At 54.5% G+C, this 23414-nt stretch overlaps 2 protein-coding genes across 21 annotated transcripts; one reads left to right on the top strand and one right to left on the bottom strand.

Moving 5' to 3' along the window:
- The first annotated feature begins 23 nt into the window (after positions 1-23).
- RCCD1 (RCC1 domain containing 1) lies at positions 24-18727 on the top strand. Of its 16 annotated transcripts, XR_011650445.1 has the most exons (11): positions 24-585; positions 1143-1368; positions 1454-1850; positions 1927-2048; positions 3182-3280; positions 3592-3762; positions 4303-4332; positions 4812-5008; positions 5774-5830; positions 15701-15748; positions 16406-16486. XR_011650445.1 is itself a non-coding variant. In XM_053912395.2 (9 exons), the coding sequence occupies exons 2-9, from the start codon at positions 1194-1196 to the stop codon at positions 18475-18477; spliced, it is 1047 nt and encodes a 348-aa protein (XP_053768370.1). In that variant the 5' UTR covers positions 24-585; positions 1143-1193; the 3' UTR covers positions 18478-18727. The 16 variants fall into 16 exon arrangements, 13 of the variants coding, with proteins under 13 accessions (XP_053768370.1, XP_053768362.1, XP_053768361.1 ...); XR_008425268.1 differs by lacking the exon at positions 5774-5830; XR_008425267.1 differs by lacking the exons at positions 15701-15748; positions 16406-16486 and adding an exon at positions 9212-9365.
- On the bottom strand, positions 5788-21577 carry PRC1 (protein regulator of cytokinesis 1). Of its 5 annotated transcripts, none has more exons than XM_024561726.3 (15): positions 21335-21577; positions 19034-19166; positions 18722-18844; positions 17117-17350; positions 16870-17040; positions 16256-16405; positions 15583-15730; positions 14449-14585; positions 12504-12599; positions 11229-11375; positions 10957-11067; positions 9359-9469; positions 8626-8802; positions 8267-8308; positions 5788-6718 (listed from the first exon to the last, which is right to left on the bottom strand). In XM_024561726.3, exons 1-15 carry the CDS (start codon positions 21343-21345, stop codon positions 6647-6649), a joined length of 1863 nt encoding a protein of 620 aa, XP_024417494.2. In that variant the 5' UTR covers positions 21346-21577; the 3' UTR covers positions 5788-6646. The 5 variants fall into 5 exon arrangements, with proteins under 5 accessions (XP_024417494.2, XP_053768359.1, XP_053768360.1 ...); XM_053912384.2 differs by having other exon boundaries at positions 8703-8802; positions 21335-21572; XM_053912385.2 differs by having other exon boundaries at positions 8267-8305; positions 8703-8802; positions 21335-21572.
- Between the last annotated feature and the right edge of the window lie 1837 nt (positions 21578-23414).

Raw genomic sequence — 23414 nt, 5'->3', positions numbered from 1 at the left:
AAGGAATCCCACGGATTCCGCACCCCAGGCACTGAGTCGCTGCTCAGTCCCCTTTGGAAGCTCAGGGATTACGCCTAGAAAGCTAATCAATGAACGAACGGGTTTAGGCTACAGAGCGCTAGATGCTGGCCCTTCAGTATTTCGTATTGTTTCGGTGACCATTCCCAATTCTGCGAGTTGAGGTGGGTGTGTCACTGGCCCGGTTCGCCGAATGGGAGCCAAGCTTGGGGTGTCCCCGCCCCCCTGCTTCTGCTCGGGGGCGGGCTGAGCCAGCCTCCACAGCTCATTGGCTGGAACAGATGGATGACAGGTCGCGAGCCAATGGGAGAGCGGGCTGCCGAGGCTGCTTCCGGTGGGGCAGCGGTCCTGCCAGTGTGAGGTGGGGTGGCGCGTAGCTCGCCTCCGCTTAGCCTCGGCCCTTCAGGGAGTGTTCTCCCACGTGCGTCTCATCCGGGCTCCGCGGCCCCGCGCCCGCCGGAAGTTCGTACACTGAGCACCCGGGGCCTCAGTGGCACTGCATCGGCTTCGCACCCGCTCCACTGAACCTGGACTCGACCGGCCGCTGCGGGGATCGCCAGTACCGCGGTGAGCCTTGGCCTGTGGCCGCCTGCTCCGTGACGTAGCCGCCACCCTCGCGGGCGGTTGGCCCCGGGCGGCTGCGGCAGCCAATGGGCGCCTCACCCAAGGCCCCGGCCTTCCGACCGACTTTTCTCCCTTCCCTACTTCTATCTTGTAAAACTGAAGAAACTGAATTGAAGGCTGAGAGCTGAAGTGAACTAGCTAAGGATCCAAGGCCCCTTTAGCTGCAGAAGCAAAGGGGAACCTTGGGGCTGGGGATAACCCCGTTACGGCCTCCCTGGGGTTCCGCCCTCTGCCCCGAGCTGTGTGATTGTGTAACGGTTACTTTCTCTGTGAAATGGGGACGTTTGTAGTTCCCAACAGTACATGGGATGATGCGCCCACTGTGTGGGCGCTGAGGTTGCTTGAGTCAAAAAGGAGGACAGGGAAATTGCCCCATTCTAGACAATGCCGAATTCTCCTAAATGTGGTGGGACTTTAGCCGAGGCTCTCGCTCGGCGAACGTTGTGGAAGGATATCGCCGAGCGCTCTGGTTAAGGGTCTGGGGCTTCCCCATCTTACAGGTGAGGCGGCTGCAGTGTCGGCTAGCGGCCGGCAGAGGGCGCTGCGAGGCCATGGCCGAGGAGCGCCGCGGGTCCTGGTTTGGCTTCGGTTTCTGTGGCTTCGGGCAGGCGCTGGGGTCGGGCCGCGGGCGGCAAGTGCAGAGCCCCGAGCCGCTGCGCGCGCCGGGCGCTGGCGCAGACGTCTGCCGCGTGAGCGCCAGCTGGAGCTACACCGCGTTCTTGAGCCGTGAGCGCCCCGGCCCAATCCCTCCCGGCCCCGCCCCCGGCCGCTTGTTCCCGCCCCCTGCTCAGCTGGCTCCCCGCCCCCGCAGGTGCCGGCCAGGTGCGGCTGTCCGGCTCGGCCCGTGGCTCGGCGGACGGCTGCCGAGATGCGTGGGCCTCAGAGACGCTCCTCGTGGTGCTGCGCGACGGGCGGGGGCCTGGGCATGGGTCTGAGCTGCAGGCCTGGGCGCCCGGCTCGGCTCTGTGCGGGGAGCCCCTGTGGTTTCAGACCGTGGTGCCGGAGGCCCAGCGGGAAGACGAGGCGGGCGACGATCCCCGGGCGGGGCCGCTGCCCTTGCTGCCCGGAGCCCGCGCCTACATGAGCCCGCTGCCACCCCTCTACCGGCCTCTGGCCCGGGAGCTGCGAGCGCGTCGGCTGGAGCTGGGCACGGAGCACGCGCTGCTGCTGGACGAGGCTGGCCAGGTGTACTCCTGGGGCGGGGGCAGGTGAGTGTGGCCGCGGAAGGAGGGACAGGGAGACCCCCAGATGTGACCGGAGCTGACTCGGGGTTCCCTTGCTCAGGCATGGACAGCTGGGCCACGGGACTCTGGCAGCAGAGCCGGAGCCCCGGCTGTTGGAGGCGCTGCAGGGGCTGCCCGTGGCTGAGGTGGCGGCCGGTGGCTGGCACTCGGTGTGTGTGAGCGGTGAGTGGCTGGTGCTTCTGCGAAGCAGCTCGGGTCTTGTGGGCTCCCGGTCTTCCTCCTCTTCCGGTTGGTTCTGGGGGGCGGGGAGCATAGCCAGGCCAAGGAGAATGGAGGAAACGGTGTAGGTGTCTAGGTGGCCATGACGTAGGGCACGCGGTGGGCACTCGTGCCCACGGGAAGCATGAAGGTGGCGAGTGTGCGTCCTGCTGGTGGGTCACGTGGGACCAGAGTGGGGAGCGTCACTTTGAATTGTGAGCCTGGCAGGCGACCCAGGTGCCCGTGATTCTCAAGGATCTGCACCTGGGCCTCTGGCTGCTGCGCTCATCGCGGGCCGTGCAAACCCCTCCCTGCCGGCTCGGCCCCTCCCCCAGTCTCACTGAGTGCACCTGCGCAGTTGGCAGACTGGTTCAATCGAACGACTGGGCTGCAGGGAATCGAGGGGACGCTGGAAACAGCCCAGTAGCGAGCCCTGTACTCAGGGTCCAGGAGGAATTTGAGGCGTTAAGTTTGGTGGCATGGGTGGAGCCCAGGTTCGGATCGGCGCCCTGCCGAGCACGTCAGCTCTCTGCGCCTTAGGGGAGCGGTGTGTACGGTTGTGGTTACGTGTGAGAGGTGCTTGAAACAGCGGCGCAGGTGAAAATGCTTGATCGTGACCACCATTAGTGCGGTTTTAGCGACGCAGCCATTGCTCCAACCGCAAACTTGTGCGGTGGAGGCGAGAAAGGTGCCTTCCACGGGCCTCGTGGCGTGTGGGGCTGCACAAGCGGCAGGACTCAGGAGATTTGAGTAGGGACCACGGGAGGGCACACTTCTGAAGTGTGTGCATGTGTGTGCTGGGAGCGGGAGGGGGCAATTGAGCAACAAAGGGGACAGGAGAGGAAGTCCAGCAAGAGACTTCGTTTAAAGACAATGGTGACCTGCAGGCACTTTGGAGGGAAGGGAACCTGTTGAGACAAGGACGCCACTGGGTGCCGAAGGGAGGCACTCTGTCCCCGCAGTGCTGACTTGGGCAGGGCTGGCCTCAGTTGCCCAGGGTGCTAGTGGGGTGTAGGGCAGTTTGGACACATGCAACGGGTTTAGGAGCCAGAGGGGGTCACAGTGTGTGTAATGGGCTTCCTTTATGTCCCTTTCAGAGACTGGGGACGTTTATACCTGGGGCTGGAATGAATCAGGGCAGCTGGCCCTGCCCACCAAGAGCCTGGCGGAGGACAGAGAGACAGTCACAGGGAAAAGTGAGTCTCAACTCTTGATTTTCGCACTTTTCTGTCACTCACGACTCCTGGACATAGGTTGGCCTGCGACCTTACAGTGCTTAGAAGGGACATGTGACATCCTTGGGACCCTGGGATACAGCACAGGAGCCCCTTCTGGGAGGGATTGCGGCAAGACTGATGCGCAGCACTTGCTGGGGATGGAGGGGTTGGGAGCACTAGCTTGGGAGCTAGAGAGCATTGTGCTTCATAGAGCCGGTGCCTTAGTGTGTGCAGCTCAGGGACAGTTCATCACTGTCGTTGTCATCGTCACTCTTACTGCTTCTCTGAAGCCACAGGACTGGATGAACATGGTCCTGAAATGACAGGAACAGCTGGGGCTGAGAGTGGAGCCTCTGCCCCCTTCATAGCCGTGCAGCCCTTCCCAGCATTACTGGATCTCCCCCTGGGCTCGGACGCGGTCAAGGCCAGTTGTGGGTCCCGGCACACAGCCGTGGTGACGAGTGAGTGGGGCTGGTCAGGCTGGTTCAGGAGGGAGCAGGAAGTCGGTCTGCCCATTCTAGCTGGTGACTGTGGACAAGGGTGTTCCCCAGAATGCTGCTATTGTAGGCGTCTTAGACATATTCTGAGTAGCCGCCTCGCTCACAAATAGAGTCCCAACCTCCCCGTGAGTGTCACAGGGGCCATCAGGCCCCGAATCGTCTTTCTGGAGGCGGGCCCGTGTGGCCCAGCCTCCTCACAGGCACCGAGGTGTCCCTAGCCGGCTGCCTCCTCCAACAGCAGGGCCTGTCCCTTCTGGCAAGATTCCTGAACTCAGTAGCTGTGAGGTGCAGGTGGCATATGGAGGTGACCTTTTTCAGTCTGGATCTGCTACCACCCCAAACGTGGTTGGACAATTGTCAAAGAGAGGCGGAGGGGCCGTTGTGCTCTGCCGAGCAAACCTTACGGCTTCCAGTGTGCTGGCCCTGGCTGGCTGGCCAAGTTAGGCAGCCGCCTTGTCAGAGGGCCGTGGTGACGGCCCCTTCCGGTCCTCTCGGTTGCAGGAGCCGGGGAGCTGTACACCTGGGGCTGGGGTAAGTCAAGCCTTTGCTTCGGGGATGCCAAAACCCAGGGGAGGGAAGCCCTGGGAGTGGAGGGCAGGTGACGGGCCGTGGGGACACGCTGACACGTGGGAGGGCCAGGACTGGGGAGCTGTGTTCATCCCCTTGTCCAGAGCAGATCTAAGCACTCTTGGGGGGCCCCCCTTGCCTTTCTGAATAAAGGTCTGTCTGAATGGAATCTTGAGCAGGTATTTGTGAAACACCTTTTGCTCTGGCACTGGGTAGACAGATAAAAGGAAGATCCCTGTGGTGAGTGACTGGTGCTGCCACTGTAGGCAGCCCCCCAACCTGGCTTGCCTGGCCTGGAGGCTGGTCTCCTGAGGTCCCAGCAGACCCAGCAGACCCCGCAGACTGGTAGCTTAGGCCCAGCACAGGGGCTGGTTTTCCTGCCTGGAGGGGAGACGTGCCAGGGTCCAGGGGGGACGATGGCTGAGGGTCTGGTCTCACTGTAGGTAAATACGGACAGCTGGGCCACGGGGACACCAACAGCTGGGACCGGCCCTGCCGGGTTGAATACTTTGTAGATAAGCAACTCCAGGTCGTGGCTGTGAGCTGCGGGCCCTGGAACACCTACACGTGTGCAGTGCAGAGAGAAGAGTTGATGTCTATGGACAAGGGCGTGAAATGAGTACAGTAAAAATCCACAAAGGTAACACCTGTGAAACTCCCCCCGCAAAGGCCCTGCGTCGGCCCCTCCCCATCACAGCGTTCTTTTTTTCCTAGTCTACCCCTCACTCTCTCCCTCCCCAATTTTGGATACTTTTTATAAAAAGATTATTTTTAGAGAGGGGAACGGAAGGAGAAAGGGAGAAACATCAACGTGCAGGAGAAATACCGATTGGTTGCCTCATGCGCCCCCTACTGGGGAACCTGGCCTGAAACCCAGGCATGTGCCCTGACCAGGAATTGAACCGATGACCTTTCAGTTCACCGGCCAGAGTCCAATCCACTGAGCCACACCAGCCAGGGCAGAGTTTGTCTACTTCTAGAGCTTCTTCAAGAGTCCACTAATAGGACGTCGCTACTCCACTTCTCCAAGGGAACACTTCCTAAGTTATATAAATGTTTCACCATTATACTGTTCACCTGTAACTAATGATTTTCAGTGTAAATATAGAGTTGAAATGTTTCTTAAATGTATACTTAAAACAATTAAGAATTCCGTACTTTTAAAATAAAAAAGCCAGTTTCACCCTATAAAACCTAGCCCTATTCATGACAAATACCAGTGAAACCACAAGTTTCCTAATAACTCACATATATTTACAAATATTTACATATCAGGCCTTTTTTCCTCTCTCAAAACCCTTTTTATCCTATGAAGAGAGGATTCTCATTTATTTACACATACACAAAACAATATAAAAAGAAATTCACACAGAATTTTCTTTTTCTTCAGAAATTTCTTCTACAGATCAAAGCAAAACCTTATTTGAGAAAATTTGAAGATAACACTTTACTGTTTTTTAATGTAAGTACATTTTAATTTATTCTTAATATATTTATATTTAAAAAACAGGACATGTACACAGGACTGAACAGCAGGACTCGAGCGTGCAGACCGAGCTGCCCCAGCGGCCGGGAACCATGTAGTGCTAGCGGCAGCACAGGCAGAGTGGGAATAAACAACAGCGCTTCCAGGAGAATCGTGGCAACCACAGGGTAGCTACAGAAGGGGCCTCATTGTGTCTGCTACAGTAGGAACGCCCCCCAGGACAGACATGTGCAAAGTTCTAGGTTTCCCCAACAACCTCCGAGCCTGGCTGCCAGTTGCAGGGGCGGCCACACTCAGGCAGCAGGTCAGGCTATCACAACTCCCGACAGGTGGGACACTCTCATCAGGAGGAAGGCTGCCCTGTGTGCTGGCGATGGGCCTCTAGGTGAGGGCAGGGCTGTCGCAGCTGCGGCGCGGCACTGCCTGGGAGTCCCTCAACAAGACAGGTGTCTGCAGGTGGAGGCCATTGTTTTCTCACCTGATGGTGACGCAAGAGCCACTGATTGTGCTTCAGCCATTGCAGTGATGGGGACGGGAAAGTAAGGTCGATGTGCTAAGTCTGTGCTTAATGCTGTGAGCCTGCTTCTAGTGTGTGTCTTGAGCCAAAACATACTGTCTTAAGGACCGCTAAGCCTAGGATGCACTTCCGCCTGTGAGAAAGGCAGGCCCCGGGGCGATGGCACCTACCCCAGGTCCCAAGCACACCTGAAGTGGAGAAAATGAAAGCCATCCCCGCACAGGTAGGTGCAGTCTAGGCACAGGAAGCCACAGCTAGCAGATAATCAGGGCTTCTTAGGATTGCAGGTTGGTTGAATTGAGGATTCGAGAAGTAGCGTCAGATCTGGAGGCCTTTGAAAGTTCTCGCTGTTGAGAAACACACAAGGTCAGTGGCACTGTTCCCCTCCCGAGTACGCCCTGCCCTTGTAAGTGTGGGGTGTCGGCATGCGGCCTCCTGAGGGCTGTTGCTCTGACACGGAGGTGCCTGGCACAGGCCTGTCAGAGCAGGCGGCGAGGCACGCTGGGCGCCAGCCTGTCAGTCACGGGCAAAGCGTATGTACACAAGACCCTCCAGCCCTCTCCTCGGCCAGTCTGCTCTGCAGAACCCCACGGGGGGACCCCAGAGGTCACACAGTAGTGTGAGTCGTCGGGCCGGGCGGGCAAGAAGCCCTGGCCCGTGAGCCCTTTGTGCACAAAAGGGCCAGACCACGGATCTACCAATCCCTGGGGCCGAGGGCCTTGTGCTGCTGGTGATGTGATCTCGTGCCGGAGCACATGGCGCAGAGGGTGGGAGACGACAGTGCAGACGAGCACGAGAAGGACAGGTGTTAGCAGAGGTTAGTCACTGGCTTCAATGCTGCCTGCTGGGGTGTGCCACCCACAGCCACCAAAACCACACAAACGTGCTCGGGTGCCACCACGAAGGCAAGCAGATAACATTTAAGCTCCAGGTGTATGAAATGGGGCTTGACTGAGGAAGCCAAAAACAAAAATAAAAAACCTGGACCCTCAGCCCAGCAATCGGCTCTAGCCAAAGCGACGTGCACACACTGCCATAGCTACAGCCACACCAGTCACTGATTTGAAAAAGTGCCAGGCTGTGGAGCTGACGGCGGTGCCCAAAGTGCGCTACAGCCATGGACACCTGGGCCGCGCTCCGTCCATGCAGCGAGAGGACAGCTGGCACCCTAGCCTGTGTGCCTCAGCATCCCCCAGGGGTTGGCATCTCACCTCTCAACAGGAAGGTACTGGGAGAGAGAAGACACCCCAGTAAGTGAAGGGCACAGCAGTTAGGTGTTGGTAAATATGGAGTAGGATACCAGGAGCTGAGGAGCATCTAGAAGAATGGCTTTCTTCTATAGCCTCATAGATGCTTCGGCAGCAGCTGAAGTGGCACAGATAGGCAGAGGCAAGGAAACGAGCGTGGGCTAGTCTGAGAGAACGGAGAGCAAAGCGGCGTTCAGCCTTGAGGGTTAGTAAGGCACACACTCCAGGGGAAACGACCACGCAGGCCAAGAACCTCACTAGAAGCAGCACACAGCTGGGGTCCCTCCCTGGGGACGGGCTGCTCTTCTTTCCAGCACAGGGGAGGCCTTTGCTTGTCACTGTCAGGGATCGTGAAAGTTTTCTGTTGTGAATTACTGTAAAATTATACAAAAATTAGCCTGACTCTAGTAGGGCTGAGAATCCAATTCAAGTCTGAACACGTTTTCTTGTTAATCAGCAGTTGAGTATTTTGGGAATTGAAGCCAGACACTTACTACTTATGCGGTCTGGATCGGAATTCCTGCTTCCTTTGTAACAAAGGGACAGAGGAGGGTTAGTGTAGCCGTATGCCCAGGTGGGAGTGAAGCCAGCAGACGACAGATGGGTTTGGAAAGGGGACATGAGACATGCACGGGTTGCCACACAGACCTGAAGCCCGGCAGTGGAGCTGTCAGAGGGGGGCGGATCCTTCTAAGAACAGAGAATTGAGACAATTACCAAGAACTCCACCAAGAGAGCACCAGGGCAGTGATGAGAAGGCTTGCCCCCTGCAGCCAGGGACTGGTATTTCTTCAGCAAAAGGGTCCGGCTTCAGTCCAGCTGCCACTGCTAGCTGCCCTCCTCCACGCGCCTCTGGACCCTCCCCGCCCCATGCCACGGTCAAGGCAGGAAAGGGATTCTCAGCCTCCAAAACACTGTGCTAAGAGCCTGGGTGCCCCCAGGAAGATGCCCTCTGCCCCAACTGTGTGCTCCCCAGAGACTGGCAGATGTCACAAAAGGTCAATTACCGCAAACTCAGAATAGGTGCTGGCAACAGAGTTAATGCTGAAGTTGCGCTGGAGGGGAGCCGAGCTGGGGTACCCACCGCTCAGCAAGCTGCCATTGAGCTCCAGGTTCTCCTTGTCGGCTCCATGGAGGGCGGCACGGGTTTTTTTTTTCCCTGAACACGTGGAACTGAGGACTGGCTGTAGAAAAAGGATAGATCAACGTGTTATAACGAACACACACACACACACACACACACACAGTGATACCAATTTTTTCATTATTCATGTGTCTGTAATCCCATGTAGCACTTCTGATGTAAAAAAATACAATGATTTGCAGAACACCTATCTTGAACATCGTCTGCAAAATACTTGAAAAACTGAACACATTTAGCACAGACTGCCCACTGGTCTCCTTACGTGAGTGCCTGACTATCCAGTGATCCAGCAACAGGGCCATGCTCAGCAGCAGCTGAAGCCCTGGCTTTGAACTGAGCCGAGGGGACCAGCCCCTCTCTTCCACTGCCTAGTCCCATCCCGGAGCTTCCCCACGACACTACAGGAGCTCCATGTGACCATTTTCATCTCTCTCTCATTGGGTTTTTAGATGAACCAGCTTCCATCTGTCATCTCTCAGCGTCTCAGAGATAACTGAATCCAGGGGTCTCAGAACCTGGAAGCAGCAGGGGCGGGGGCCGTGGCTAAAGAGGCTGGGGCAGGGCTCAGGACGTGCCTGCGTGCAGAGCTTACTGACCTTGCTGCCAGAAGGTGGAAGTCGAGACACTGGGGAGTGGTAGACTGTCCCCCCAAAGGCAGGCCGGATGCTACTGTTGGCCGTGGCATTGGACATGATGGTGGTGTTCAGCTAAGGAGGAGAACAGATCAGTCATTCAGCAGACACGCTCAGCAGCCTCACCCTGCACACCAAACAATGGCGTGGAGAGCAGTCGACAGAAGACGCGTTTATGCGAATCGCTGTGAGGAGACCTGCGAGAAGGGCTCAGGCGGGGCCGCAGGACGGTGTGGCTGTTCCGTGCTAGCGCTGCAGAGACACCCGGCACAGGAGTCGGCCACAGCTCTGCCAGGAGGCACGGACACACAGCTGCACAGAAAGGCACGTATACAAGTGTGCGCAGCAGCTTTGTCTGCAGTAGCCCCAAACCAGAGCCAGGCCACAATAATTCATCGCCGGGCGAATGGATAGGCAAACCGTGACATCATACAATGCAATACTGCTCGGTGATAGTAGTGAGCTACTGCTACACGGAACAACATGCATGAATCACTCAAAATTGTGCTAAAAAAAGCCAGACTCTGAGTCTACACATATAAAATGTTAGAATTTGCCAGTTACTCAGTAGTGACAGCGAATTTGCCTGCCATTAGCTGGGGGAGGGGCACTCATAGCGGTGGCTGTGCCCACGGCCTGCGCTGGGGAGGCAGCTTTCAGGTGCACACTGCACATACTTACGAGGAGTCAATAAACTGTAATAGTTTCTTTATATTAAAAACTCTTAAGTGGATTAAAACCTTAAACAGGGTAACAAAACTATTCAAATACAAGACGGAGACTAGGAAATCCAACACAGAAGAATATCTGTAGCTTCAGACCATGGATGGAGTAGCTACAAGTACAAGTACCAGCCGTGAAGAAAGCAGACTGAAAGCACTTTGACTGTGTTAAGTGAAGAACTTCCTGTTCATCATCAAAACCCCATGAAGAGTGAACAGACGGGCTGTACCAGACACGCGCACTATTGGGAAAGCACCCGGAATGCAGAGAATTCCTGTAAACCCCGTGAGAGACAGATACTCGCTTCATCAGTGACTAGAGAAATGCAAACTAAACTCATGAGACGTTACTTCAGTCCCAGCAGAGGAACAGAGGGGTGGCCGTGTGAAGGTGTCCCGTGCTCGGCACCGCCCCAGGAGCGCAGACTGTCGTCTTGGGGGGGGTGGTGGCAGGCCAGGCCCCGGGTTGGGGGCATGTGAGGCAACTGATAGATGCATCTCTCACATATCCACGTTTCTCTTCCTCTCTCCCTCCCTTCCCCCCTCTCTGAAAATAAATAAAATGTGTGTGTGTGTAAGAAATTGAATTCATAAACTTAAAAAAAGAAAACACCAAATATTCCCAGTGGTTCTCTTGCGTTATGGTACAAATGACTTTTAAATGTTTCACATGTTATAAAGTGTAAGTAGAGGGAGAAGGAAAATAATGCTCCATTCTCAAATGGATTCAACTGAGAATCTAGAAAAATCCTTTCCCATCTGTGCAGGACAGAAGAGATGGCCGTGAGCCCGGGCCCCCAGCAGCCCCGTCAATAGAGGCCAGCGCAGCCTCTTGCTTACCTTCCGCACCTTCCCGGGTGTGGAGGGTGGCAGCCCTCGCCGCTTGTTGGGTGTTCGGGGAGCGCTGCCGTACAGCATCTCTGTCTCCGTCTGCTTCTTGTTCTTCAGTTGCTGTGTGGGAGTCAGAAGCAACACTGACACACCAGGAAGAGAGCATGTCTGGGATGGGCGTGGGGACAGAAATCTGGTGCCACCTCTACACCATGGGCACCGGTGGAGTCTGGGCTGCCCACAGGGCCACCCCTCCCTCTTCCCAGACTGGGCCCTCTTACCCTTTCCTGCTTGGCACGCTCTTTCTCTAAGCGGTACATCTCCCACTGTTCAGCCACGTACTCCATGAATTTCTGTCCGTTTACCACAAACGCCTTTGAATGCTCCTGTTCCCACATTTCAATCTGGGCCTTCAGTTCCTCTTCCAGCTGAGACCAGACACAGAGCGTGCTTCTTAACTCACACCTTTGGTGTGAAGCCCAAAAGAAATGTTTCCCCGCCCCAAAATGATCGTTCCTTCCCCAGGGCATCATAAGGCCGGGCCCACGGGGAAGGTCACGGTAGCAGGGAATCAGAGACGAGCGATGCTATGCTCACAGCACACGTGAAAGGGGGGAGGGTGAGGAGCAGCGCTGCCACCACGGTCTTGGGTGCGAGTGTAAGGAGCGGGGGCCCCTCGAGCACCGCTGCACAACAGAGCAGCACCGTGTGGGATCTACTTAAGTTCCCAGTACCTCAGTTTCCTCAACTGTAAAAATAGAAAGCACTTTTAAGTAGTTTCTGACTCTTAATAATAGTAATAGCACTTACTGAACTAACAGAGAACAGTACTGGCCCTGGCCAGGTGGCTCAAATGCTTAGGGCATCGTCCCATACACCAAAAGGCTGCAGGTCCGATCCCTGGTCGGGGTGCACACCTACATTGTGGGAGGCAACCAATGGATGTTTCTCTCTCTCCCCCTTCCTCTCTCTCTAAAATCAACACACCCTCAGGTGAGGATTAAGAGAAACCAGAGAGAAAAGTACTGAAGCCCACAGAACTTGCTGACAAGCTTGCTTTGTGTTTTTGGCTGAACTGTGCCCCTCACCTCACGTTCATATGTTGAGGTCCTAACCTCCATTCTCAGGAAGTAAAATGAGGCCATCAGGATGGATCCTAAACCAACAGGACGGGTGGGAACTTTGTGAGGAGAGAAAACGTGGCCACAGAGACACACACACCTGTGTTTCCACGTGGCCTTTCTTGAAGAAAGACCACCCACCGGCCTCTGAAGCGACCAGTGCTGCCCAGACCTCCCGCCAACCGCCAGCGGCCAGGACCCTGAGACAGTGAGTGTCTGTGGGTTAGGCCGCCCCCTCTGGTGTCTGTTGTTATGGCTGCCCTAGAAAACTAACACCTGATATTCAGTTGCTTATGCTGGGAAGGCCCAGTATTGCTCGTCATCCTTGCCTGACCTTTAGAAGAAAAGACAGTTTGGGGCAAATGATTCAAAGCAAATACACAAAAAGTGAAGGATTTTGTAACCGAGCACCAAAACTCTTCACAATAATATTACCTTAGGGAGTGTTTTTTGGAGCCTGGCTCGTTGCCTTTCCTCTTTTAGAAGATTTCCTCCGCGGTTTGTGAACCGACTTGGATCTGACGCTTTTCTCTGTGAAAACACACTGTAATCAGAGCAGAGCCGGGGCGGGCCGTCACACCAGTCACTCTGCTAGGACTGCCAGCGGTCAGGAGTGCGCCACTAGGGAGACTCCGAGTTCTGCATCCCCACTCCCTCTAGGCAGTGAGGGGTGGAGGGGTCCTAAGGCAGGGGTGTTGGGTGTGAGCACGTCCGCTGGGGTGCAGGGAAACGAGTGTTCCCTTTGTCGCCTGAAAAGAAGGTAGGCTTCAATATTTAACACACAGTGTCTCTGGCTCCCTTCCTTGGTTTGGAAGTCAAAAGATCTAAAATGTCACCTACAGGAAATGAGCGATGTGGAGGGACGAAGGAAGGGCTATACTCAAAAGAGAGTTTGGTGGGCTCCCTTACTTGCCCTTTCACTCCTGGCCTATTGGGACAACGCAGCTGAAATGTGCAAGGTTCAAACGCATAGGTCACCTGGTTTGCATTGAATGAACTCTCTCAAAATGGACAAGTGAAAAACCATAGTGTGTTAGGCTTATTGTTCTTTTTTCCCCTTTTACTTTTATTACTGACACTATTACAGATGTCCCAACCCCCCCAGCCCTGCCCCTCCTCCTTCCTTCCACCCACCCCGCACCTGGTCTTTATCCGTGGTCCTGCAGGTGCGGTCTCTGGCTAGTCGCTCCCCATCTTTCACCCAGTCCCCGCCCCTCCCTCTCTGACAGCTCCCTGTGTCATCTGTGTAATCACACCTCTTCTTTTTAACTCATATTTTTTGTTATTCCCTCACGTATACAGCATACAACAACAGTAACATGTGCGTATGATCTGTAACAAATTAGGTGTGCACACTTAAAATCAGGGGTAGATAGAAAAATACAAAACACACCGTGACAATCTGGGGGCAAAGCTTGTGAAGAAACCCCACCCCCCGTGGCCTGCGTGGCTGGGGGGCCGTGAGCAGTAACCACAGTGCATGCTGACTGGTCTCCTCTGTTCCCTTAGATGTGGGCATGTCGACAAGGGTCACTATCTGGCTCTTTAGTGACATTTGCTCCTCCTCCTTGCTTTCAGGCAGGAGTAAGGAGTGACTGAGGATGGGGCGCCTGCTTTTAAACAGCTGTAAGGTCTCACAGGTTTGCTCCACTTCCAAGTCCTAGTTTCCCACCTGTAAGGTGGAGGAACCGAACCTGGGTCTCCCTGAAGGACCTTTCAGGCTGTGACGGGGCCAGCCTGCACCTGACACCGAATGGCTTCAATTCTGTGTCTGCGATGCCTCTCCCAGCCCCGGGCTCTACAGTGCTCTGGGGGAACGTGTCTGTGCTGTGTGGACCAGAAGAAAAGGAATTCAGTAAACAAAGGTGGTCCAACACCAGGCACATGGAGAAAACAGCAAAAGCTGGAATGGTGGAGAATGTTAGTTGCCTGGCCCAACACCCATCCTCCTCTCCCTCCTCAGTTCCAGGGGCCTCTGTGTCCCTTCCTCCACTATGCTGCCTGCAACGCTATGGAGGAAGCTCTCGAGGCAACCTGGCCCTGAGGATAAGGCCCACACCTGCGTGGTGGGGGAGCTGTGAGCTGGACAAGTCTGGGACCCACCGACTGTGGAGTGGCCACACCTGCCCTGCACTTCCTTTGTGCCAGAAACACCTCCCTTATTTAAGCTGTTCGTTTGGGGTTTTTCTCTTACACACTCCCGCACATAAGCCTCACAGACACAGACGGGTGAGCAATGATCAGAGACTTACTGATGAAGAAGACAGGGTATTGGGAACTCAGGAAAGAGCAAAGGACACTGGACTCTGACCCTGTACAGGACGTGCTTTCTTAACATGGCATCATTCTCTTAAAGAAAACAGGAGAATTAGGGCAGTACCTCAAAGTCTAAGAAGAGCCTCCAGCTGTCTTCCCACTTCCGCACACCTTCAAAGAGTTCTTTGTGAAGCTCGTAGTAGTGTTTTAACCGCACAATCTCAGCGTCATGCAGCTGGAGCAGAGTTTCTGTGTAGTCTTCTGCAAGATATAGGCCCAGTATTTTTCAAAGCTTCTTCTAGTGTTTAGTACCTTAACTTATAATACCAGCCCCTCATCCCCTAAAATGAAAGTGGATTACTCTGCACCGCAGTGGGAACGGTACGTGACTAAGTACACACGGGGGAACAAAAGCCAGGTTGGTCACCATCAGCCGGAGGGACCAGGGAGCACGGGCCCAGGGTGTGGCCTAAGGTTCTCAAACCCATGTGACCTCTCTCACCTCGTCTTAGGTTTCTTTCATATTCTTCCTTCCCACCCTGCCCAGTAGAGGGTTGAGTTACAGAAAATACCCCAAATGTGGGATTTAGCAGACAGCCTCATCTTTATACTCAGTTCAGGTCAGACTAGAATTCTGTGGGGTTTGGGGTAACACTCTGTGGGTTCAAATGTGAGCTCTGCCCCTTTCTTGCTGTGCCTTTGGTTCAAGTTGCTCAACGTGGGTGCACCTCTGTGTCCTGTCTCTGGCATGGAGATGGAGATAATACTGTTAAGAGTTTGACATTGCACGTGGCAGAGGCAGTAACCACTGGAAAAGCTTGAGCTTCACAACCATAGGCTAGTGACACACTGCTTCAGAAATCCAGATACCCCTTAGTTCCCAGCAGCATTTGCAAATGTCCATTTACACAGGAACAGCAATGTAGGCCGAGTGGCTTAAAAGGTAGTTATGCCCTGGCTGACATGGCTCAGTGGACTGAGTGTGGGCCTGCGAGCCACAGGGTCGCCAGTTCGATTCCCAGTCACGTCACAGGCGTGGGCTGTGGGGCCAGGTCCCCAGTACGGGGCATGTGAGAGGCAACCACACATTGATGTTTCTCTCTCTACATTTCTTCCTCCCTTCCCCTCTAAAAATACGTAAAAAAAAAAAAAAAAAAAAAGGTAGTTATCTCTGTTCAGCCGAGGAAGTGCTTCCTGGGGAAAGTCTGCACTTTTTTACAGGTGCGAGCCACATAAAGCCCCTGGCTTCTGCACTAACCATCAGAGTAAGCAGCAAAAGCGCGTCTCTGCTCCTGGCTGTAGAAACACTGGTCCCAGTACTTAACCAGCTCCACACGTATCGCCTCAATCACTGTCTTCATGTTTTGCTTTTTCAGTTCTTCCAAGCGATCCACTTCGGACTGCAGCTGAAAACACAGTATCAGGTAAAGGCGCTTGTTATATTTTACATTCACGGTGCTTTGCAAATGCCGCCCCCTCTTTAAAAAGATTTTACTTATTTTTAGAGAGAGGAGCAGGCAGATAGAGAGGGGGAGAGAACCATTGCTGTGTGAAAAATACATTGATCAGTTGCCTCTTATATGCCCCCTTACTGGGCATCTGGCCCAAAACTGAGACATGTGCCCTGACTGGGAATCAAACCTGTAACCTTTTGGTTCTCAGGCCAGCACTCAATCTACTGAACCACACCAGCCAGGGCAAAATTTTCCCTTTTTAATAAATTACAGCACAAAACCACAGAGGTAAGTCGACACTCTTTATAGCAATGCCATCACAGGAGGCAGAAGCCTAAGAAACGGACACAAAAGAGAAGACATGAGGTACCTGCTTTAAAACAGGCTCGCTCAAGGAAGAAGCTGGTATAAAGACATGACAGCCGACACAAAAATGCCTGTAGAGACTGCTGACCCAGCACCCTTTGGGTTTCCTACCGCTTTCTTGACCTTGGCCTTTGACCCACTCATAACCATGGCCAGAGGTTCTCTCTCTTCTGCTGGTATTTGCAGCCTGTCCCAGAGCTCCTGGATCTGAGCGCGCAGCCCCTCACATACTGCTTCATTCTGTGACTTTTGCATTTCCAGCTGCAGCAAGGAAAGACAGTGGTTACGGCAAAGGCAGCAGCTCAGAGGCTCGCCCTCTGGTCTCCCCCCAAGAGATCCATGGACCGCCGAGCCGAGCAAGTACTTTTACAAGACTGAGCCGGGGTGTGTTTTGGTGACTGCCGAACACACGTTGTCAGACTGTCACTGTGCTCATCTCAGACCCCAGGATTACAATTCAAATTCTGAATTAAAAACTTTTTGTTTTTCAATTCAACAGCAATTCAACTATTTCATCAATTATTTCAGTTTCATATTCTTAGAGCTACACGTAAATTAAGTTTTTTGTTGAAAAAAATCAAGATGTTTATCTTGTAATACTATCGTTACCCTCCCTCATTCTCTCATCAGTACACTGGCTCCTATAGGGGAAAAACTGTTGCTCTTCCCAAATTGCTGCACACTGTGGAGATGGGGACCCAGGCCATATTCTGAGTAGATGTTACCTGCTGTAGCAGCTTCTGTAGTGTTGCGATATTCTCCAAAGATAAACAAAAGGCATCTTCATCTTCACACACCACATCTCTTTCGAAGCTTGTGTCTGGGGTGTGGTCCAATTCTTCCATACACAGTATGATCTGTCTCTTTAGGCTGACAAACTGCTCACGCCGAGACGCCTGTAAAACAAAATGACTGTAAGGTCCACATAGGGAAGCCAAAGAGACCTTCAGAAGCGCAGGGCCGGCAGCGCACCTTTGTCTGCCTCAGAGTGGCCACGTGCTGCCTGAACTGGCTCAGCTCCTCTACGCTGGGGACCGAGTCACCGTCAATGTCGTGGTGCGGCATGCAGAGAACTTCACACAGTTCTTGATCTTGTTCTTGAAGCAGCTTCAGTTCACGTTTTCTCTCCTTCTTCTGTTTCCGCATGAGTTCCACCTGAGTTCGCAAATCCTTTTCTAGTTGCAAGATGGTTGGCTCTCCCTCTTCCTGTGCGAGACCACAGGACACATACCATTGTTACAGGGTCCCAAGACTTCCTCGAAGGAAGAGTAGGGCGACAAAAGAGGTCTAAAATGACAGACTTTTAGTTAAACTTGCAAATAAGCCAACTCCCGCACAACAGAACACAGACAAAGAGGGCCCCAAGGGAGGTCTCCGCTAAGGAAAGGCACCAGGGCTCTTCTGCAGGCGGCAGCAGTTAGCTGTGTGGGCTGGAACATTTAGCTCATAACCAATGGTCACCCCAGTAGCCCTAAGAATATCACCCAACCAGTAACAGGGCAGTCCTTGCACTACTTCGAACCAATAAAGGGCATGTTACTGATCCTGTAAATTTTACTCAGCACTGGTGCACTAAGAACCGGCATGTATTTAAGGGAGGCGTACCAGTGTACGCCCAACTCCTCACCCAGTTCCACAGTGAACGTTTAAAAAAAAACAAAGACTAAAGAAAAAAACTGTCCATAATCAATGACATGGACAGCATGGTCTGCCCGACTGCCCTTGGCCATCACGTGCGAGTTATTCTTGGCCCCGTAAAGGCTGTCTCCCCTCCTAGGCTGACTCCATGCAGGGAGCAGGCAGTGAGCTCTTCCTGTGACAGTGAGAGGGGCCTGGGAACCTACAGGACCACGGAAGCCGTCACAGCCTGTCCTGTCCCTGCACTCACAACTGTTTTAATCACCCTCACAAGCTCCCCAGATGTCTCCACTTTTAAGAGCCCACATCGTTTTTACTGGTTCTAACCAGGGATGTTTGGGGGTCCATCTGTTACTGCTGGCGTCCTCATTCATGCCCGACCGGGGCACAACACAGCAGCCGCTCTGCGGCCGCAATGATCACAGCACGCTGCAAACCGGCTGTGCTCTCCTGATGCCCGAGCTTTGGAGACATTTCTTCTCAAGTGGCAATTGTGGCCGGCTCCTTGGGTATAGCTTTTGGATAAGAAAAAGCCCACAAAGGCAGGGTTTGGGGTAACTTTCCCTTGTATCACTAGACACTTTAGCTTCCTACATAGGTCTTTTCATTTCCTTTCAAAGAAAAAATGGCACAGTATCATCTATGGTGAACTTTCCTCAGAGTTAAAAAAGTGTTTTCTGTGCCCCACAGACTGACAGCTAGAGGAAGTGTGTTCCGGATTAAAGCATGGTAGTATCCACCGGCTGCGCCGCCGCTCAGCAGGGCAGGTCTTCACATAGGTAGAGAAGACTGCTGGGGCTAGAGGACTGGGCCGCACGGCTCCCCACTTCTCGCACCCAGCACCACCCCGACAAGGGCACTTTCCGTCGCCGCCGCCTCGAGGCAGAGGTCCTCCCTGCCTCCCAGACCCAAGCAGGAGCCTGACGCCCTCCTGTGTACCTGAAATGGCTCCACACGTAGCTCCCGGCAAAGGGTGGCCAGCTCTTTCTGACAGTTGGCTATGCTTTTGATGAGCCTTTCCTTCAGGCTCTCCTCTTCGGCGATCATCATGTCCAGGAGGTCCTACAGCAGAGAAGACGGTCCCGTAAAAGTTTGGGGCCAGTGAGGGAAAAAAACCCAAACCAACAAATAACACCAAAACCCTAATAATGTCCAGTTTGTAAGTAAGGACATAGAAACCAGGAAGAGCCCGTGCTGCCTCAGTGGCACTCCGACACGCTGCCTCAGAGGGGACGCAAACGCCACACCCACCTTGATGTGTTTCTTCACAACCTCTGTCCTTTGTAGCCGCTGGTCCTCGGGAATCCCAATGACTTCCCATATTTCCCGAAGGTTCATCAGGGCCTTCTGCAGACACAGAATGGACTCCTCTGCGAGCACCTCACTGAGGAGCAGAGTAGAAAGCCGCCGCATGAGCCCCTGCTTCTGACACGCTGCGCGAAGTACTTGCAGGAACTAAGTTCACTGTTAGCACATACGACCTTGGCTATTCTGACCTGTTCCAATGAATGAACCTACCAGCTTCTGGGAGCAAAGCAAGGGAATTATTAAAATGTTTGCTGGGAAACTCTTACAGAGGAGCCTGATTTTATGTAGAAAGCCAGGACGCCTTCAGCAGGATGGCAGAAAACTAACATGGGATTTAGAAAAACAAAAGATCCAAGAGCAGGCCTGGGGTTGCTCACGGGACTGGGCTTACTAACACTGTAGGAAAAACTGCAATCTCCACAAGAGGGTAAATGACTGAGGCCCTTGTAGATACTGGGGCTACTTCATCTGTTCCTCACCCTCTGCAATTAAGTCACTCTCTCCCTTGGAGTAAAACCTCTGTACAAATCGTAGGGATAGCTAATCAACCTACGTCCATTTTTAAAGCAGAACCTGTTCCTTTCCAACTAGGGAACTTTATAGGAAATGCATACTTTTACTCGTCAGATCTGCTCCAATTCACCTGATAGGGCAAGGTTTTCTTAAAACCAAGGATGCCCACATGTGCTTTTTCCAGAAGGGTGGAATGTACTTGGAACTAAATTATTCAGATACTGAACCTACCGGGAAAATACTGATTCCCCCCCTCCCCATATGAATCCACAGGAGGAAACTAACGTGGAGACCCACAGAACACTTTTTATAGGGCATTTCAGTACAGCTTCAGGCCTTTCCCAGTCACGCATGCCCTTCATGCACAAGCTGGAATGTAGCCCATTATAAAAGGTTGCCTTACAAAGCAGGGGCGGGGGGGTGGTTGTAATTCCAAGTATGAGCCCCTGTAATTCTCCTATCCTTCCAGAAAAGAACAAAACACCCAAACGGGAAAGGATGGAGATTTGACCCCAGAGCTACACGGGGAGGAGCAGGGGTGGGAGTGGGCAAGACTCCTTCCTTGTTAGTGGTGCCACGTGTGAGGAAAAGGGGCAACTGAGGCCTGGAGTGGAAGCAGGTCGGGTAGGGGGTCAAACCCCTCTGCCCCTGGTGAGACACAGGTTGTTCGAGGTCTGTTGGGGCCAAGCAGCCCCGGCCACTGTCCACACACGCCGCCAGCACAGCGCAGTGGACGGGTCCGAGTGCGGTGGGGCTCGGGCACCTTTAAGGCCCGGGGACCCCCCAGGCCCCTTCATGGAAAGACGGAGAAAGACTGGGAGGAAAGGACCCCCGCCCACGCCAGGAGTCCCGCCGGCGGTGCCCCTGCTACTGAGGGAGTAGGGAGGCGAGGCAGGGGCCTGGTGCGGCGGGGGCGACGTCAGCTGTGTCCGGGAGAGCAAGAGGATGAATGCACGCGCGTCGGAGGAGTCGCTGGGAACGAGCCCAAAGGAAGACCGGCCCCCACTCGGCCCGCGGGGCCGCAGCGGCTGCGGAGCTGGGAGCCGGGAGGCCTTGGAGCCCCGCCAGCGCCGGCGGCGCCCAGGCTCCGAGCCCCACTCGGAGGGGCTGTGGCGCACTCGGCACAGAACTGCCTCGGGGACTTTCCACCCTACAGGTGAGAAAGCGCGCCTCCAACAAGTTGCCCCCAGTCACAAGGCTAGTACGGGACTGCGCTGCGACACCGGGCCGCGCCAAGTCGGGCCGTCCCCGCAGCACAGTCTGAGTGGTGAACACGACCGGGAAAGAATTCCTTAAACGGAGTCGCGTGACTGGCAAGGAAACCAAGCTCCCTCTCCAATTCCGTTAAATTTTAAAGCCGCAACCCAGCTACACGGGAAACAACGATAAAGACAAACGAGACGCGCGGACCTAGAGCAGCCCCCGACACGCAGTGCGCCGGCGCGGCCCACGGGACCCCGGAGGACGCGAGCGCCTCCGCCCCACCCCGGCCTCAGGGGCTGGGGGACCCGACGTCGCCCAGAAGCTGCGGGTCCCGCCTGGCCTCCGCCCCACCGGGGCCCGCGACCCGTGCCTACCGTGCCCAGTCAAGCCCCAGCCTCACTCGGGCGCAGGCCGAGGTGACGCCCTAGCCTCGGGCTGAGGGGGGCGCCTCTCGAAGCCCGAACCGGTCCCGCACCCGCGACGGGCGTCGCTCCGTCCCGCACCCCTCAACTCCCCCGCAACCCGCACCTTCTCCTCATGGCGAACGCTCCCAGGGACCGGACGTGGAAGACCAGGACCTACTCCACACAGAACAGAGCTCAGCAACCGACGGCCAGCGCGGGACAGTTCCCACAGGATTGCCGCCGGCTGAGCCGTTAGGCGGCCACGGGCTTTCAAACAAAGCCCGGAGGAAGAGCGGCCCTGCGATTGGCGTCCGGTCCCGTCACTCTCGCGAACCCACCCTGGCCCCGCCCCCAGGGCGTACGGAGCGCGCAGCGGGGCCTAAGCCGCAACTCCGGGTGGAGTCGCTGCCTGCTCGAGCGCATGCGCCTGCGCTGGGCCACGCCTAGGTGCGACTGGCTTTTCCCCGCTCCGCCGCAGGTGTCGCTCTCCCCAGCGCGAGCCGTCCTGGGTCGGAGCCCCAGACCCGCCACGTCCCGGAGTTGTTCCGAGCCAGGGGCGAAGAGCGCAGTGAGCCGGGTCTCCCAGGTCGTGGTTATCTTTAAAATCCCACAGGTTTATAGAATTGTTACGAAAAATTTAAAACTCAAAATTGATAGCACTTCTGTACCTCTTGCTGAACATATGCTGCATTCCAAATGATTATAAAGCAGGTTTTTTCAGTGATAACAGCCTAATAGGTTGCATAATAGCATGTGGCATGTGGATATCTCATAATTCAGCTATTTTGCTATTGATGGATGCTTGGATCGTAATTTTTACACATAAATGTCTTCAGACATAAAGCTTTGCATTGTGCGTTTTTAGGTCGATTGCTACAGGTTTAACTGCTGAGCGCTCCTTTTCCAGAGAGGTTTATTAATTTGCCCTCCTCTCCAAGGAAGGCACACCAGCAGAGTGCCGTCCACTTACCCTTAGCAGCTCTGCTGCGGCCCTTTTAAACCTCTTTGCTAGTTTTGGAATGCGGTACTTTGGCCATAGTTTTAATAATATTAACACCTGTGCCTGCGCAGAGCCAGGTTAGCTGGGCATGGCTTTGACCCGTCAGTCCGGCAGGCAGCTCCCTGGGGCTACAGCGCCTGCGCTAGAGCTTGGAAATGGTTGGCGGCAGGCCAGCGGGCCAGGCCACACGGACTAACGTGGCGAGGCAGAAAATACGCGAGCGCCAGCAGGTGTGGCCGATTGTGGGAGGGGTCAGAAACGGGGTAACAGAGGAGGTTCCAGGCTGAGATTTAAACAATTAAGGTGGGCCGTCCAGTGGGACAGAGACAGTGCAGGACCTGGTGGGTCCACGCAGGGAAAAAAGGGGGTGAAAGGACACTCGCTTGCCACGCGGAGGTGCCTCGTGCTTTCGGATTAAGAACTGGAGTTTGGGAACACAGGGCACAGATGATGGTGCTGGGCACCGTGGGAGGCCCGGGCCAGCACGGGTTACTGGGAGGAGCTGGGAGCAGTGAGTTGCGGACTTTCTGGTTTTTTCCTTCTGGACAGTCCCTCTGACTGGCCTGCTGTGGGCCTGGCCCGACCGGGCAAAGGGGGAGGGCAGGACTGTGTGTGTGTGGGAGTGTCTTTGTTTCTAAAGGGAGTGAGATCTAACGGCACAATTCCGCCAATATTCTAAACCTGTGTAACTTTTAGTTAAGTAATTCCTTTCCTTTTTACCAAACTCTGGCATTGAAAGCCACCATTCCTAGAGGTGGCAGGCAAAGAACCTTAGAACAAGAACCCCTGGGGGGGGGGGTCGCTGTTTTCTGTAAGCTTCTTAGGCAAAACGTGGCACCTCCTTCTTTGACCTGCATTAGCTGGATTACAACGGAAACCGCAACACTTGGCAGTTACCTCTGGAAATGCTCTCCTTTGCCTTTTCCACGAAGGAAAAGTAAAGGATGCTTGCTTGCTTGCTCCACGTTCAAGACCACGTTTTTCTCTTGCAGAATAACCTCAGTGGTGCTTTCAAACATCCTTTAACTTGCCAGCAGGGTGCCGAATGTTCCCCACTAATGCGGTGGCCCTCAGGCACTACTTGTAAATCTTGTGGTCCTCTTTGTTGGTCAACTTGAGGGGTTTTCAGAAAGCTACAAAAATTTGGGACTTCAAGCACATTCCCAGGGCCGGCACAGTCAGGATGCACAGAAAGCCAACCTTG

This window comes from Desmodus rotundus, chromosome 10 (genome assembly GCF_022682495.2).
Source record: "Desmodus rotundus isolate HL8 chromosome 10, HLdesRot8A.1, whole genome shotgun sequence".
Classification (NCBI taxonomy): Eukaryota; Metazoa; Chordata; class Mammalia; order Chiroptera; family Phyllostomidae; genus Desmodus; species Desmodus rotundus.
This window is presented reverse-complemented; position numbering and strand designations above follow the sequence as displayed.